This window comes from Melospiza georgiana, chromosome Z (genome assembly GCF_028018845.1).
Source record: "Melospiza georgiana isolate bMelGeo1 chromosome Z, bMelGeo1.pri, whole genome shotgun sequence".
Classification (NCBI taxonomy): domain Eukaryota; kingdom Metazoa; phylum Chordata; class Aves; order Passeriformes; family Passerellidae; genus Melospiza; species Melospiza georgiana.
In genome coordinates this window covers 82,782,965-82,800,607 of record NC_080465.1, presented here as the reverse complement: position 1 = coordinate 82,800,607, position 17,643 = coordinate 82,782,965, and the positions used below count along the sequence as shown (strand labels likewise).

Sequence of the window (17,643 nt, the reverse complement as noted above, 5' to 3'; positions counted from 1 at the left end):
GAATAATTTTGCCATCCTAACACCAAATCGAGGCAAATCCAAACAACAAGACTGTTTACTGAGTTGTGCCAAGCCACTTGCACTTGGACTTGGATCAGGACTTGTGGCATACAAAAGGCATGACATGTTTTTCACTTCCAGAAGGAAGAAAGAAAAATTACTATAAGAAATTACTAAAAAAGATTATTTTTTCCTCAGACTTCCTGGTACCTTACCTAAGTCAGTACTTTGATTGAAATCACCCTAAGATTCCCAGAGTTTTAACAACTATTTCATTACAATACTTTTTTGGAAGTGTGTAGAGGTACATGTGTGTCCATTACATTTAGAAAGTGCCAAAGTATTCTGATTTTTAAAACCGGAGTGCACAAAGAGTGCTTCATGCAGTAAGATCCCAGCCAACTAAACTAACAGGAACATTTAATTTGCTATTTGAATGCTCTGATTTAAAAAAAAATCTTTCCAGCTGACATAACAGTGAATTAAGAAACATGTGACAGTAAGATCTGAAAATATTACACTGGATGTAATCTTAACTGAGAGCAAAGTTACATTAGATTAGAAATAAAGCTGGTTTGTGGTTTGCTCCACAGAAAGGCAGAACATTCCAACACTACCAATGGAAGTGCTGCAGTTGGCTGCAGCCTGGCAGCCTTTGTAAGGCAATCTGTGTTTCAGCAGCACAGCACACCCAGCATCATACTTACTGCGGTGCCGGTTGCCGCAGGACACGGGGTGCCACGACCCTCCTTACCGACACCCTGACTTTGTTCTTCCGGCCCACGCGTGACAAGAATCCTGAAGTGCTGCTGCCTCATGTTTTGATCAGGTCTGATTTTAAACAAGCATCCCTGCCCTTGAGGCATCCGCTCTACTGAATTGCCTCTAGGTATTTCTGCCCTGTTCCCGCTGTTTCCAGGCAGCTCCGAATTCAGCCCATCACCTGTGGGGCTAATTCCTTCTGCTGGTGGCTGGACGGGGTAGGAAGTACTCCTTTCCAGCCGTATCCGAGGGTACCTGACCAATCTGTCCCCTTTTGTTCCGGTAAAGCCAAAGTTACCTCCACCTCCTGTGCCCATACTGCTTGTCTGTGGCTGCTGTAACTGGAGAACAAAGAACTTTTTCCCTGAATTTGCTGACAGATCTGGCACATGCTGCAAGGACCAGCGCCGGGGTTCAGAGGTGGGAGCACTATTTGGAGCCTCAGGACCAAGGGGAAGTAGAGTAACCTGAGGCACCTCAGCACTTGAGGCCCGATGCTGAATCCTCACACCGCTTATGTTTAAACCTGAAGCTGCTTCCCTTGCTTCTTCTCGTTGGGCAGTCGGCAGAGCCTCCTCGCTCTGGGGATTAGCACTACAAAACATTCTACGGTTACAGCAAACAGTTCCATCTGTCTGCTGCCCTAACTCTTCCAGCAGCCTGGGTGAAGAACTTTCAGCAGTCACCTGTGGAGCACTTGGAGAAGAGCGCTTTTCAGCGGGGGATGCGTAACGCTCCCTGAAGTCTGAGAATTTCCAGGGGAGCGTGTCCTCCGGAGAGTCCGGGGCCGCGCTCTCGTCGGCGCAGCCGTCGGCAGCCTTGCGCTGCAGCGAGATCTGCATGGACGAGCTCCTGGTGGGGCGCGCGTCCACGCCGTTCAGCAGCTGCGGGATAAACATGGATGTGCTCCTCTTCAAGGAGCCCGCTTCGTGCAAACCTCCATTGCTGCCATCCTCTGCTCCGTGCCGCAAGAAGGCGTGAGGGCTGCTTCTTCTTGGCAAGGTGTGGAATGCCATGAAAAAGTCATCTTCTCTCTCCCGGGCGAGGATCTCCGATTCGGGGGCTGTGTTGCTTCTCCCAGAACCAAAATGAAACCGTAGCCGATGGGCCATGGTTTTACAGAGAGGAGAAAAGGAGAGGGAGAACAGCAACAATTCAGGCACTGCCAGAAGTTAAAAACCAAAGACATGAACTCCAAGAAAAAGTGTCCCATCTGCCAAACGGTTAGCACTGCAGCCCTGGGAGCGACAGATAGCAGAAATAGCCCAAGTGGCAAGCGGCATTCCAGGCATGATTGGGCAGGAGCAGTCAGCGCTCCTACACACACGGTGACATAGGGTAGGATGGTGGGAGTCACGTGGCCTGGTTCCCCCTCTCCAATGTAAGTGTGTGTGAGGAGTTTGTTTTTTCCTTTTTTTTTTTTTTTTGTAATGCCAGCAAGAGCCTGAAACAGCACCTTCCCAGCTGCTCCTTTTCCATCAGGGAGGAGCGGCCCCAGCGGGAAAGCTCTTGCAGCTGACGGAGGCAGTGAACACACTCAGCACTGCTATAAATCTAAACCACATCAGATTCACAGGGCACACTTGGAGAAAGCACTTGCAGAAGAATGTAACTACAACAGAACACTTCCATTTTGTGTTAAAAGTTTAAGTCAACACCACATGCAAATGAGGAAAATTCTTTCAAGCATAACACGGGTGTGTTACAGCTCTGGGCTGTCATGGCAGGACAGGAATAAATACAACACGGTTATGCTTTCCATTTTAACCAGGCTCATAACGCAATTAAGCAAAAATCTTTTGCCTTTAAAAATCCCCAACAGCAATATAACCTGCAGCTCCCTTTGAGCAACTACAAATTACAAAGCAATCATACATATGGCAAAGATCTCTCACACAGTAAAACCAGCAGAAACATGCAGGAAAGCAAGACAGAAAGCTCCTTTTCCAGATTTACCAGGCAGTACAGGTGAGGGAAAAGCGGAGTTGGGTGTTGCATGTCCGTTTGTACCGATTTGTCTCAGACCCTGCACAGAACTGCCTGCTCCTGGCTGGCCTCCAGAGAGGGAGTCAGCAATGCCACCACGCGTGGCACTGCCAGCATGGAGTACAGTTACACTCTGAGAGCCAGAAGAGCTCAGGAGGACAGGCAGACAGGATACACCAAAACGTGAAGCAACCACCCTAAATCAGCTCTGCTACAACAAAGATATTCAGTGCCCTGAGGGCACTCCCACGTGAAGGGTGCACACACTTCTCAGCACATACCAGAAAAGAAACTCTGGTTAACCAGAAGCGCAGCTCCATCTCAGGGCCTGGACAGCTGTTCCCTGCGAGAACTGAAAAGCCTAAATCTTGTCAACAGCTCTGAAAACCTGTATGTGGCGGGTCAGTCCTCTGCCATCTGAACTCTGCTTGCCAGCAGCTTGCTTTCAAAAGCCAGAAAATTACCAATCCCAAGAGCAATGGCAGCTCAAACTGATCAAACTGCCAGCAGCTAGCACAATCCCACTATTTTTTATATGGATTATGAGACGCAACAAAAATGTGAACAGTTTCCACACAGCAATGGTCCTGGAGATTGGCTTGTAGAAGCACAGGTGTTGGTATTACCTTATTTTTCAGCTAAAACATGTTACTCAACAACACAGTCTCTGCATCCAAAATGAGGCTCCATCACATTTACTCTGTTGAGACTTTAGTGCCCTTTTAGTCCCAGACTCAAATGGTTTTTACATCTCTATTTGTGTTTCTTGGCACACTCACGGAAACAACTGTCTGAAGACACCTCTAGGCTGTGTTGTGTTTCATCAGCTGTGATTAGTATAACACAACTAAGACAAGCACTCACCAGTCTGTTTTCATCAAACACCTCGAACAGGAGCCGATGGTTGGTTGGGTTTACCTGTGAGAAAATCCACATGTCACTGCAAGTACAGGAGCTGGACAATAACAGTCTGGGTGCTAGGTCAGGCAGCAATCAAACCAAGGTAATTAGGACAGGACTAACAGGTCTGATGTAAATCTTTACTTGAATTGGAGCACCAGAACCTTACTGTAACTGGAAAGAGCCTGGCAGTTGACATGAAAGCTTTTATTTACTGTGCTCAGTTACTGCATTTCCCTGGCAGAGGAGCCCAGTCCCAGGACAGACTATCAGGGCTCCCTGACTGACTGACTGATTTACAAGGAGCAAGAGTTTTGCTGCATTTCCTTCAGAACTGCATATTCAGATATGTTTCTGACTGTCTATTGCTCACCATCTCTAGCCCGTTTAGCAAGCACCCTTGGAACACCCAGCAGAAATCTCCCCAACACATAAACCAGCAAATATATCCCCAGAAAATTATTTACTTTAACTGAAGCAGAAAGACTGCCAACATTTAAAAGGACAAAATCAAACATAAAAAGAACCCTGTCAGAAAGACAAAACAGCTGCTATTAAACAAGTTTTATAGTGTTTGATCCAGTTGATCTATTTTTTCAGAAAATCTTTTCAAGCTGAGTTACTATGACCAGCATGTTTAATTAAGAAAATTTAGAAATAATACACCACAATTCTGTGGGCTGGAGATAAACTTCCCAGTTTTGAGAAAATCGGAGAACTGTGACACACAGAATAGGGTCTAAATTGCTTTACAGGTCCCATCATTTCTGAGGACATTCAAGATGTTTTGACAGAGCATCTGTGAACTCTACCAGAGGTTTTGCAGCAGTGTTGTGCATTCCCTTTTCCTGAGATTTTAGAGCTGCATTACTGAGAAAAGCTGTTTGGTGCACGTGTCCCAGAAGCATTCCCCATGGCACATTCCAGTGGTGGCACTGCTGTCCCAGAGCTCCCCGCATCCACAGAACTCCCGGCTGAACCATCCGCCCTCAGGCACTGCTCGAGATTAATGCCTGAAACCCACTGAAATTCTGCCTGGCCTGCTTCTGTGGGAGCTACAGCTGCACTAGAAGTCAATTGCTCTTTGAGAAAATATTGTCTGCAACTGAGTAGCAAAGTTACTGCCCTTCACAATTATATAACTGCAGGTTGGGAAACAGTTTCCAAGGAACCCGGAGCCAATTCCTGCTGAGCATTCCATCCCCTCAGAAACACAACAGCAAGTACATCAGGGCAAGCAGGTCTTTGGAGTAAACATATAAACAAATACAAAATAAGATCAGCTGTACAATCTATTTGATAAACAGAAAACAAGATTAGCTGTGCATGTTCTAATAATGACTGCAAATAAAGAGAAACTTACTCTGAAGTAAAACTCTTCATTCCATTTAGGGTTCAGTGTCTGTAAAAGAAATAATATTTACGTCTAATGTTTATGTTTTCTGGTGTGAATTATAAAAACATACATGCAAGTGACAGTTTTCTAGGGAAATAGAAGAGAAAGAAAAGCATGTAATAAAAGAAATTGAAAAATATACTGCCAACTAGAAATTCTCTATTGAGTTAACCAAATGTGGGAGGATATTTGAGTCAGATGATCCTAAAATAGACATTAAATAAAAATAGAATTTGATGATTAAAAGACAAATCATTGAGAACCTATAGAAATAAAATCTGAAGACATTTCATTCTCAAGATTCATTTAAACCCAGACAATTTTTTTAAACACAAAGGTAACTTTAGGGCTACAAGAATATGCTCAGATTTATACTGTGAAATAAACAGAAAAATTAAAAAAAAAAAAAAACAAAAACAAAAAAACCCCCCAAAACATAACAAAAAAAGGTTTTTTCTTGGAATAGGTAAGATATTCTTCCAATGTCCTCCCAGCCCAAGGATTTTAATTTTAACAACCTGACTAAAACAAACATGCATATAGATTGCCAGCTGAAGTGAGCTCAAACATGACATAATAAACTGACAAAAAAGAGATGAGAACTACAAACAGTAATTTGGGCAATTCAAGCTTGGGTAAGTATAAAAACAATTGGACAATATGTCCAATGTTTTTGTGCTCATGCCAAATCATTCCCTCATGCTCTCACACAGCAGAGATTTATGGGCAGAGCTGACAGGAAAAATTGGCTTTACACCCACGACAATTCTGTTCTAGCAGAGAAGGGGAATCTTGGCTGTTTATCTTACTCCTTGCTATAGATCCAAGAGATTCCTCATATGCAGGACAAGAGGGCTGATTATACTGCATCTCTCTACAAACTGGGAATACAGGAGCTCATGGCAGAGCAGGAAACACTTTTTGGAAGAAAAGACCACTGTAAAGGGCAGGTGAATCAATGACAGGAAGAGCAGGGATGGGCTTGCAGGCGCAGAGAAACTTTCAGCTGTTTTCCCTGAAGGAGCACAATGTATTCAGTAAACATAAATTAAAATGAAGCAGTAAGGAAAACAATGTTACATTTTAAGCACTTGTATTCATCAAATGCTACTGCTGTTGCAAGAGAGGGTATATACAATTTACCAAACAAAGCACTGGCTTAACACAGGTTTTGAGGGCACTACGGCCCACTGACAATCCATTCATTCTGAATGCTGCTTAACCACAGAGTTCAAGGAAACCTGATGGACAAGGCAGCAGAGTCTCTGGTAAATGCCTGGTAACTCACAGAAATGTGTCCCACCTTTACAGGCCCCGCTCTTAGTGAGCTGAGTCAGAAAGTGCAAACTTATCTTAATGCCAGCACAGGAGAAAGAACTGCAGGAATGGCTCCGTACAGGACATGAGCAGGGAAAAAATAACAAACACTCAACCTCAAGAAGAGCCACATCCTAAAAAGGGCAAGTGCTGCACATATAAAGGACTGCCGGGAGTCAAGCTGAGCTAGACCTTCCTCGGGTATTCAAAAATGGGTTTTCATTCAACCCTACACAGAAAAGGAGGACGTGGAGAGAAATGATGCTCTCAATGGGGAGACTGGGCGTTCCCAGAGATGGAGATATTTTTAATATTCCATATGGGAAAGGTAGAAGTCTTTGGAGCTCAGCACAGTCAAGGTGAAGAAATTGAAGAAACTGGATAATCTTTATCTGAACTTTTAAATTCCAGCAGGTATTTAAAGAACGCACTGACCACTTATAGAACCGAAGCCAGCAAACAGCAAATACAGTTTTGTCTGCCTCAGAGAGAACTTTTTCAGCAGGGCATTCCAAACACAGCTCCAAAACAAAGCACAAAGCATTAATCTGACCTTATAGCTGCATTAACTACAGAGGGAGATAAATTGAAACAAAAAGCCTCAGAAATTTAACCTGGGTAGATCATGCCACATGAAGCTGATATTCTTCTGGTAACTTCACTTTTTCAGAGTAAGGAAACAATGTGCATTTAACCCCTTTGGCTGTAATGAAGCAATTCCAGAAGCACAGTTCAGTAGGATACAGGACATGGAAAGGTGAACAAAAAGGGGACACTGCAGTTCCTTCTGCTGTCCCAAAAGCACTCCTGCAAGGCAGGGCTGCACAAAGTTACCCATTCAACTGAGGGACACAAAAACGAGGAGAAAAATGAGAAACTTGTGAAGGGTTAGACACAGTTACAGAGCTGAAGGATGTAACTGCCAGTCAGTCATTCCTCAGATCGACTGTACTTGGTTGTTTTAAATTTCCACGTTAGGAAAATACTTTGAAAATGGAAATTTTGAACAGAATGATCATTTTTGCTGAAAGTCAGATAAATGATAATTAAAACAGCATTTCTCAGTCCTTTATTTCTGCCATGTCTTCCAATGAAATATGAATTTGCAAAAAGAATCTGTGAATGGTGCAGCCAAGCTTTAGGGAACAATATGCAACATTAGGTGCTGTCTCCAGGCCAGACAAACTGAGGCGCAGGCACTTGTTCTCAGATTTTGCTTCAGAGACAAGCACATCATCCAGTTGCTAGACATGTATGTAATGGTTTTAATTAGTGCTGCATTATGTTATACAGTTGCGTTCCAGTGTTCTTAATCCTTCCAAAGAGTATATACATACCTTTTTGATAGTTTTTGTCTGCACAAGAGCAAGTTCTCTGTTCTCATCTGCTACATACAAGGAAAGTTTCACATACGGGTCACTGTAAAAGAAGACATCAGATTTAATGGCCTACAATTGTCCAGCCAAAGAGCATTGCAGAAGGAATTTTTCATGTAACTGGGTAACAACAGAACCTCCAAACACTCCTAGTGGAATTGTCTTCTGGTAAGCTACTGACACATTGAAAATGAGTGTTTGAATGTAAAACCCTGCCCATAGCAGCAGAGATCATTCCCTGCAGCTCTGTCCCTCTCCCACACAGCTCCTGCCCACAAGCATGCCCGTGGCACTCCATTAAAACCAGGCAGGGAAAATGGGAGCCTGGAAGAGACTGGCTGCAGCTAACCCCTGGAGGCTGACACAAGTGCAACAGAAGTATTTGGAAGCAGTGGTTATAATTGTTTTGAACCATAAAACCAAGCTGCACAGTATCAGCAGTGATTCAGACAGGGCAGAGAGTAACCTGCTGTAGTAGAAGCTGTTCCTGCCCTCAGCAGAGGGCGGAACTGGATGGCCCGTAAGGCCCCTTCCAACACAAACCATTCCATGGTTCTGTGCTCTAAGCTGGGAGAAAGAGCATCATGCAGGAACAGATGAACCTCACACAGGCACAACGTCAGGAGGTGGAACCAGAGCAGAGTCTCTGCTTGAAGGGGGGAAAATGGGTGCCTGAGTAAAACCAGGACCCTGACCTGCTCTGGTGCTTCCCTCTCAAGGCTGCAGCACACTCTGCTGGATGGTGACCCAAGGTTTCTTGAAAGCATCAATGAGAGACACTGACAGTACCACCAGACACTCAGATTTACCAACCAAGTCATTGAAATGCTGATACTTTTTGAATTTAAGGAACTATTTTGTGACAGTGTCACTACAGAACAAGCAGCGCTTGCATGTTCATTATACTGGATGTTCCATGTATTGAATACAAAATGCCACAAAGGTGGCAACAATAATAAACAAGATGTCTTGTGGGATTGATTATTCCTATCAGTAGATGCACACAAATGCATCTACCTAATCTGCAATTAGGTTGAGCATTAAGCAGCAATGTTTAGAAGAAAGCAAAGCATCATTGTGATTATAAAGAAATGCTGGTGCTGCTCTGAATTGCCTAATGTACCATACTAATATTTACAGGTATCCTCCCAGATTTGGGTTATCAATCCATACCTAGACAATGCTCTTTTCAGGAACCCTTAGAAATACTGCAATTTTTTAGTGCTAAAATACCCTGGAAGAATCTTCTGCCTACAGAAAATTAAAACTGTGGCACAGTGGCAAAAATTATTTTTAAAATCTTCTTCTATTCTAAAAAACTACAGAACAATCAAGTTTATTACAAATTTCAGTAAGGAAATTTTGCCTTTACTGAACAGACTACTGACATCTCTGCCTGGTCTAAAAGCGGGACAGAGTGAGTCAGACTGAGCTGAGCAGCCAAGCTCTTGGTCCTGAAGGTGAAGTTGGAGTTTACCCAAAGGACTGGATATTTGAGACTGTTTACTTACATGCATTTGTTTACTCAAAACGATCTGGAGAGCAAGGAAAGCTGACACTGCCCCAAGTGGAAGTGTCTCACACAGCCCTGCACTGCAGCCACCTGCTCTGCCCACCCCCGGGGGCAGACCTGAGCTTGCAGGGGAACGCAGCACAGAAGGGGATTTAAAAGGGCATGCTGCAAAAGCTTAGGAGTGAAAGTGACACTGGATGAGCAGAACGAAGCCCTTCCACTCACACAGATAACATCGTGTATCTGACATATGGAACTAACAGTTCTGCACCTGGCTGGGAAAGCTCACTGCAGAGATCACTTGGAGGAAAAGTACTGGGCTTGCTTGGGGAAGAGGATCGAGGATTCAATGTGGAAATGTCTCAAAACAGAAAACTACAAGTAGAAAACTTTCTCTACATCAATTTTTACACTAGTAACAGTGCTAAAATGCCATCTTAATGAAACCTGCAGCACAACAAACTGGCAGTCATGGACTGCTAGGAATCTGTTAATGTAGGAAATGTCCAAGTGGAATCTACACGGTGTTCTGGTAGAATCACTGTAACACCAGAAAATGGACACAGGAAATGAACTGCATGGCTGGAGCCTGGGGACACTACAGATGGCCAGCCCATCCCCAGAGTTCCACTGGCAGCACTCAAACAGGGGCACCAACACAGGGGCACGACAGACTGAGAGGGAGCTGCCCAATGCAGCGCAAGAGACGACCCAAGGGAAGCCACAGTGATAACAAACCTACATGTAGGGCAACAAAGAAATTTCAAAGCACCAAGTTATGTTTAACAGAGAAATGAGCCCAGTCCCCATCATACCAGTGGCTGGAGATGAAGGTGAGTTGATTTGTGGACACCTACCTTAAATGCTCCTCCATACAAAATCGGAAATTATTGAAAGCACCAAATCTCATCTATGCAAATATGATTGGCCAAAACCTGAAGAGAACATCAGCACCTGCCAAGATCAGGAGAACCTTGAAGCTGATAAGAGTTCTCTAGAGAATAAAAGGGAATCCTAAGAAAATGATGCTAATAATCAAAGTTATATTAATCATAATCACAACTTAGTACAAAGAGAGCTTTGCAGAACAGCCATCAAAATAATCTGAGGCTTTAAGAAATCCTTTTCCTGACCTCAGGAATCCCTCAGACATCCAGAATTAGGTATTTGCCATGGTTTTGTCAACTTGCAGTATTTGGCATTTTCTTAAAGCTCTTACAACTGTAGATATATAATTATCATCTTTCATTTGAATCTCAGCATGAAAAGGCACGCTTCCAGCTCTTCTTCTGGAGGACAATAAAAGCACTGATGACTTAAAAACTCCAGCAAAAAATCTCGAGGAAGATCAGCCTCCTTTAAAAATCACATTACTTTAGAGCAGTGTGAAACTGGGGCCAATGAACAGCGTCCCATTTGTTCACTTGAGTCTGGAATCGCATTTGCTCTATACTTTTGAAACAGTTTTGAAAGCAAGTCTCAAACTAGCTTCTGCCAGTGACATGATGTATTATTTACTTATTTTAAGCTCTAAAAGAAGGGGGTGGAGAGCACAGGCACATGTAAAAGAACAATAGAACTACCAAGGCCTACATGGCTCTATTTTTATTTTAAAAGCTGAAACCGCCTCCCCACATATAAAATTTAGTAACACTTGTTATGCAAGTGCGTGAACGCCAGGCTTGTCACATGCAGGCAAACTTTGCATTTCAAAATAGCCCGACTAGTTTCCTTTGGAACAGTCTTGCACAAGATAATTTTGCTTCTGTAAGAAACACAGAACCATTCCCTTTATGCTACCCCTTTTCTGCCTCACATATCTGAAAGAATTCATCAGCAGCTCCTGTAATTCTGGCTGCAGAAACACCAGCACACTCCAACATGAAGGCAGAGAAGCCTCTTTCTCAAAGCCACATCCCAATCAGATCCTTTCCCTGGTCTTGAGGAGACCACTATTTGGCTATCAGTTAATCTTCATCCATCCCCTTTTCCCACTCCCTCACTCCATCCAGCCCAGCTGCACTCTCCTCAGTGCAGGTACACATAGAACACCCCTCTTACTGAGCCCTGAAGGCATGTGCCTTCTCATACTCCTAAGTCAGAGAAGTTGAATGTTTCAAAAATCCCCAAAATGAGCACCTTCAGATTTCTGCCAAGAACAGGGAAGACCTCAGGCCACCTCCTCCCCACAGGACTGGATGGCTGAGGGCCCTGTGCTTGCCTGCTTTGGGGGTCCCTCCACCTGTGGGCAGGTTTGGGGGCAGAGGTGCCCAGTACTCAGCACTGCAGGGACCGACCAGCTGCACAGGGACACTCTGGTAAACCTGCAGACTGGGGGCTGTACAGGGGAAATGTGCTTTTACACACAACACGCCTTCAAGAACACCAAACTCTCACAAACTCAGATCAGTGACATACACTGTCTTCAAAAACATTCATCTCAAGGAGTCTCCACAAAATTATGGGAGCCCTTGGATAGCAGTTAACATCGGGGCTGAAAAGCAGGTTATGCTTGACAAAAGGTAATTCTGTGAACCTGGAAATGTTTTTCAGAATCATTTAATCATACTATCATACTTAGAGGAAACTAAGGCTGTGCATGCACTTAGCTTTAAAAATTCCAAAATTTTTTTAAATTCCAATGTTTTGCTTAGTTGCTTTTAAATCCAAAGAGATGAGGGAAACAAATTCCCGAAACATGCATCTTCAAAGAAGATGAGAATTATAATGAGACATTTCTAACCAAGCTTTATGGAGAGCAGTAAAAACAACGTTCTAAGGCAGAGCCTCTTAAAGTCACTGTCATTTTATTCCAATAACCATTCCCCCAGTGACCTTCCCCATCCTGCACAGTAAGGAGAAGTACAATAAGAATACAGAGCAATTAACTACAAGGAATACTCCAGAGCACACTGGCTGTGTTTGCTCCCTGCCTTTATTTTAGCACGAGCCTTCTGGGTTTCATCTTTCTGCCTGTACTGAGTAACAGCCATTAAGAGTTTTTCTCAAACAGAAGGAAGATTTTGACCTCACATGTCCTGTGACACAAAGTGTCCAATACACAAGGATACAGGAACATCAGCTTCTGAAAAGAAAACAAAACCTTACCTTATCCTTCACCGAAAAGTCAAACTTGCAATCCATTGTGCTTAAGCATCCCAAAATCTCATTCTTCCATACCAAATCCCAGAGTCATTTTACAGACTTCCCATTTCCCTTCTAGTGTTTTATTTTGCAAAAAAAGGCTCACACTTCTGACTCTACCAGAAATGTAGCAAGGCTTTAGCAAAGAGCTGCTAGAGATAATGACTCACATCACAGACAGCCGCGAAGAAGTGCCTGTGGGTGAAAAAAGGAGTTAAAAATTACACCTCAAACCCCACCTCCAGTGTCTCCACCTTCCTTTACCATGTTATGTTCTAATAAGGAGTAACGAGATGGATTCCTTTTGTATTCCTGCTCTCTTGGAAGTCTCCCAGAGCATAAAGAATATTTAAATCTTCCAAAACAGATGGAAGTGTAAATATGGGGTTTTTTTCCTCCCTGAGGTCATTTTTTTTTTGCAAAGGTTAAATGAATGCTCTAACAGAATATGCATACATCAGGCCCTGGAGCTGAGGGGCTGATGTATGTATAGATCTTCCTATGCCATTTCACACTCCCAAAATACCTTAACAAGTTCCAAAATCCAGCGGGGGTGGGAAAGGAGAGAGAACTCCATGACACCTGAATTCTGGAAGGGAAAAGCTCAGCACAGAAGTTCTGCCTTAAATATTTCAGACCAAAATATTTTCCTTAGATGATTTTATTGACATGCCCCTTTTTTCTTTTAAAGATATCAGACTGAGGTAATCTCACAGCTCACAGTAGACAGCAGGCAGGTGGGAAAGCTGAGGAGCTGAATGCAGAAGCTTCCTTTCTTCAAGCAACAAGAAACATTTTATGTTTCTGTATTTGTACAATTTTTCCATTAAGCAACTATCTGATGAGAATTATTTTTCACTATGACATTATAACTGTCAGGAATTATTACCAAGTCCTCTTATTAAGTAGCAAGACCACATCCTCGAAAAAGCAGCATTTCTCCATTTAAAGCTCCTGAAATATATACCCAGCGCATCCTAAAGACCATAACATGTAGGAATGGGTAAAAAGCTGCTGATTTTGGTGGAAAACCTGAAAGCCTACTTTGGTCGGAAGCCAGCAGGTACCGGTTGGCAGCGGAAACTCTCGGGCGCCCTCTGCTGCCGGGCACAGCCCGGGCCAGCCCGCACCCATGTCAAGGATGCTCTGACACCCTGTGCCCACACCGGGCAGCCCAATATTCATTTCACACACCTGTAGGAGCATCAACATTGCCGTTTCACAAACAAACTATCGACTATCCAAGCGTATTTCTGCTCTGCAGCCAGCAGTGACTGCACTCATCTCAGCATCTGCCCCCGGCTACTCCCTGCACCCCACAGCTTTTATGGGAGCACACTTCATTCCCCAGGGAAAGCACGAGCCACCTGTGCTTGCTGCTCTCTTTCCCTTCCCACGTGTTAATAACATTTCATTTCCACTACACTGGAAAAACTTCCACCGCAAAGCAGCTAGGAAAAGGAAAAAGCAACAACAGAGTATGAACTCTCCCCTACTTGAGCAGCTGCCCTCTAGTCAAGTGGCTCCGGGAATTCAGTCCCAGATCTGTTCCACCTCCAGGACCTCCCTCGGCTAGGATGCACACAGCACTCTCCCTCTGGCACACGTGCAAGTGCTGAAGAGGCATTCAGGAGCCAGATAATGTTTTTTAATAGTTTGATTAATTTATGATAGCACCTCCCTTCAGTGGATTTGTCTCTGCTTGTCAGGGGAGCCATCGGTACCAGAAGGGAAACAGGCTGTCAGCCAATCCAGTTCCAAGGCAGCACACATGCTGGAGGAGATAGCTCCAGATACAGTTTTCCAACAGTTAAAACCAGACATACCATAACTCAAAGCCGACTAGAAAAGCGATAGCAGACTTAAAAGAGTAAGTACAGGGTAAACATCTGCCATCTCTGTCACTTGCAAAGCCACAGCCACATGTGCTCTCCTCCCATCATGAACCACAGTGACAGAACATACATGAATTAAAGAATTCAGACACATTTCAAGCAGCCTTGCTCACAAAAGGAGTATACAGCATGACTTACAATCCTACCAGCAGCCTGGAGCCTGCCTTGCCCAGCTCCATCATGGGTCCTGAACACATGAAATCAAACCAGAAAAAGGGCTTTTCAGAAAAGAGCAGGTAAAAGCAATAAATCCAGAGGCAAACCACAACTAACTCCTACGCCATTAGAAGCACAGCTCCCTGACAATGAAAACATCTGCAATTTTAACTGAAAAGCACCTTACATTTTCAACTTCCAGACAGCCACATTTTCACTTACTTCATGATTTAGAAGACAAAATACAGTAGCCAAGGCACCCCATCAGCTGTATCTTTACAGGATACACACAATCCAAGTTCAGCCACTACCTGGATTCTTGTATGAAATTTACTAAGACACTTCAATTATGAAGTTGGAAGGAAATAAATGTCAAACATTCACACATGTAAACTGACACTAAATTCACAAAATCCCAATCTGCAGTTCACATAACAGACTTGAAATTTTACAGAGCAAAATATAAAGCAGGTTACAGATCCCCACTTATATCTACACTAACCAGCCCCTTGTGCCCACCTCCTGCATAGGTGCAGATGAAATGCCCCACATTTAACCATCACCTCAGGGTGCTCACACTTACTAATCCACTCTACGTTCTAGTTGCTTTGTGTCGTTGCAACTGTAATTCCATAAATTTCTGAACTATTAGGGGAATCATAACAAACTATGAGGTTGGAAAAACCCTCCCAGATCACTGAGTCCAGCACAAGTCCATGTCCCCAAGTGCTACATCTAACTGGCTTTTAAATCCCTCCAGGATGGGGACTCCACCTCTGCCCTGGGCAGCCATGCCAGGGCTGAGCAGCCCTTTTGGGAAAGACATTTTCCCAAATACCCAACCCAAACCTCCCCTGGCACAACCTGAGCCCTCTCCTCCTGTCCTGCCCCTTGTTCCCTGACCCCCACCTGGCAGCACTTTCCTGTCAGGGTGCTGTGGAGAGCAAGCTGGTTTCCCCTGAGTGTCCCAAGGTATCCTTACTTGCTATTAAAATTATTTCTCAAGTCAAAAAGAAGCCCAAAAAATCAAACTCAAGAGCATTGAGATTTCTTTACTGTTACAATCCTCAGAAGAGAAGTACAAGTTTCTCCAGTGCTCTACACTGTAAGAGACTTTCCCTAGATGTAATCAAGAAGGAAATGGCTTTCAGACTCTGCAAGCCCACAGGCAGTGTTTTATAATGGTAAAGTTGATTAAAAGCGGGCAGAACAGCCCACTGAGATGCAAAACACAATGTACACCTTGCAGCCAATCCTTCACAGTCAGGCAGGAACACGGTAACTGTTCTGCTCCAGTCTGAAGCCCGGCACAGCTCCGCCATGCAGAGGCACAGCAGCTGCTGGGGCCACAGCTCTGCAATGCCAACGTGTTTTCAAATCACTGTACATTAACTCATTTGAAAGATTCAAACAAATTTAAAAACACATACAGGGCATCTGTTATTAACTCTGTTTTTATGGAAATCCTACTGATCTTGAGACCAATTTCCTTAAAATATGTTAACGGCTGCATCAATAGGATTCAGTACTAATTACATTTGGATTTAACTTCATGCATTTTGGAAGATAAAAGTTATGTTGCTTAGGTCAGCATCAAAAACTGTTCTTCAAAACAACATATTTGGAGAAAGAAAATAAAAAAGCTTTGGCATACCATATTCTGCACACAGCTACCAAAGGAACGCTTGTTGCAAATTTCACCCAAAATACTAAAGTTGATTAAACTTTTAATTGCTGCTTTCATGTAGTTTTAAGCTAGATACACAAGCTAATGAACAATTTGTAAGCATCATTAAATAAATACAGGAAAACCCACAGGGAGGCTCATTCATACATTAAGAAATTAGTCATTTCAATAAAAGCTAAAATTGGCTACCACTAATTTCCAACAGATAAAACCCTTCTAAGTAGATTGGAACATTTGCAGTAGAGCACTTTGTCATGCTTAGGCTTAAGAGAGCAGGAACGTCAAGCCTGAATTAACCTTCAAAAAAAAAAAAATTACTGGGTTTGGGTTCATTTTAGCTTCAGAAGCAGTCTGTCCCCCAGCTATTAGCTGGCTGGGTTCGGCAAGCCTGGGCCCTGAGCTGCTTCCTGGGCTGGCAGAGCGGAGGGAGGGAGCGGGCAGGAGCAGCCAGAGCTGCATGACAGCTGTGCCAGTGCATGCCCAGCACCTGCAGCGCCCTGGCCCTGCCCAGCCGATCATGTTCCAAGGATCACAGGCGCTGCACAACACCCACCTGGCTCCAAAGATGTCCTTCTTGGCCAGATCGATGCCGGAAACCACCTTCACCCTGAGGATTCGAGACTCCTCCTGCAACAGAAAAGAAATGGGTTTAATATTTATTCTCTATGCCATTTGGCAGATCAGCAGCTGGCAAGAGGTTAGCAGATAGCAGGAGTCTGTCCTAGGGAGGATTTGGAAAAGAACCACCTCTTGGAAGGCTTATCTGAGTGAGGACTATTCTACTCCAGTCAGAGCTGTTAAGAGTTCAATAAAGGCAGAGCAGAAATAGATAACAGTAATAACATCATAGCAATAATACTGTAACAATAATAGCAATAAAAGCAGAAGAGTATTTGCTGAACAGGGCTATTTCACATCCTGAGTGATCCATATACCACAAATGCATTCTGCATTGACACTGAAACTCTTCAAGCACAAGGGAAATTATTCATAACATTTTAGTAATGAGAGATGTCTGCAGTGTAAAAAAATCGAGGATTCACAGTTAAAAAGAAATACTTACAATGAATTTTTTAAGCCTGTGTCACCACCTTGGTGTACGTGGAGAGCTCAAAATCAGCATTCACTGACAGATGGCAAGTCCTGCAGATGCACATCACTGGAGCATCAGCCTGATGCTCGGTTTATCACTTCACTGCATGAAGCGCCTGAGGAACATCAGTAAAAATGGCCTTTTTCCACCTCGGTTTTTTCACTGCGTTTTAGCAACAGGAAGAGGCCACCAAAACGAAACCTGGAAAGTCTTCTACAGAAACAGGTTCTGCAGTCCCCCGTATCAGTGATACCTTCTCTCCTCCGATAAGCCTCCCAGAGCTGCAAGATACTGGATTCAATTACAGTAACTTGAGACTCTGTTCCTTGAAGCCTGTTCAGAAAACAATTACACTTTCCCACAGGTTTCTCCCGGTCTGTTTGCTTTAGGCAGCTGATAGCCAGACACAGCTTCGTGT

The 17,643-nt window shown here is 43.7% G+C and overlaps 1 protein-coding gene across 7 annotated transcripts in view; it reads right to left on the bottom strand.

The window, feature by feature from the left end:
- Window positions 1-17,643, bottom strand: part of NEDD4L (NEDD4 like E3 ubiquitin protein ligase) — a 78,122-nt gene that overhangs the window by 41,504 nt on the left and 18,975 nt on the right. For 2 of the 7 annotated variants that reach the window (XM_058043233.1, XM_058043234.1), the window contains exons 2-5: window positions 16,686-16,759; window positions 7,699-7,780; window positions 5,012-5,050; window positions 3,613-3,666 (exon numbers count right to left, since the gene is read on the bottom strand). In XM_058043233.1, the coding sequence (XP_057899216.1) occupies window positions 3,613-3,666; window positions 5,012-5,050; window positions 7,699-7,780; window positions 16,686-16,759 (249 nt within the window). The other 5 variants (XM_058043229.1, XM_058043230.1, XM_058043236.1 and 2 more) reach the window with 4 other exon arrangements.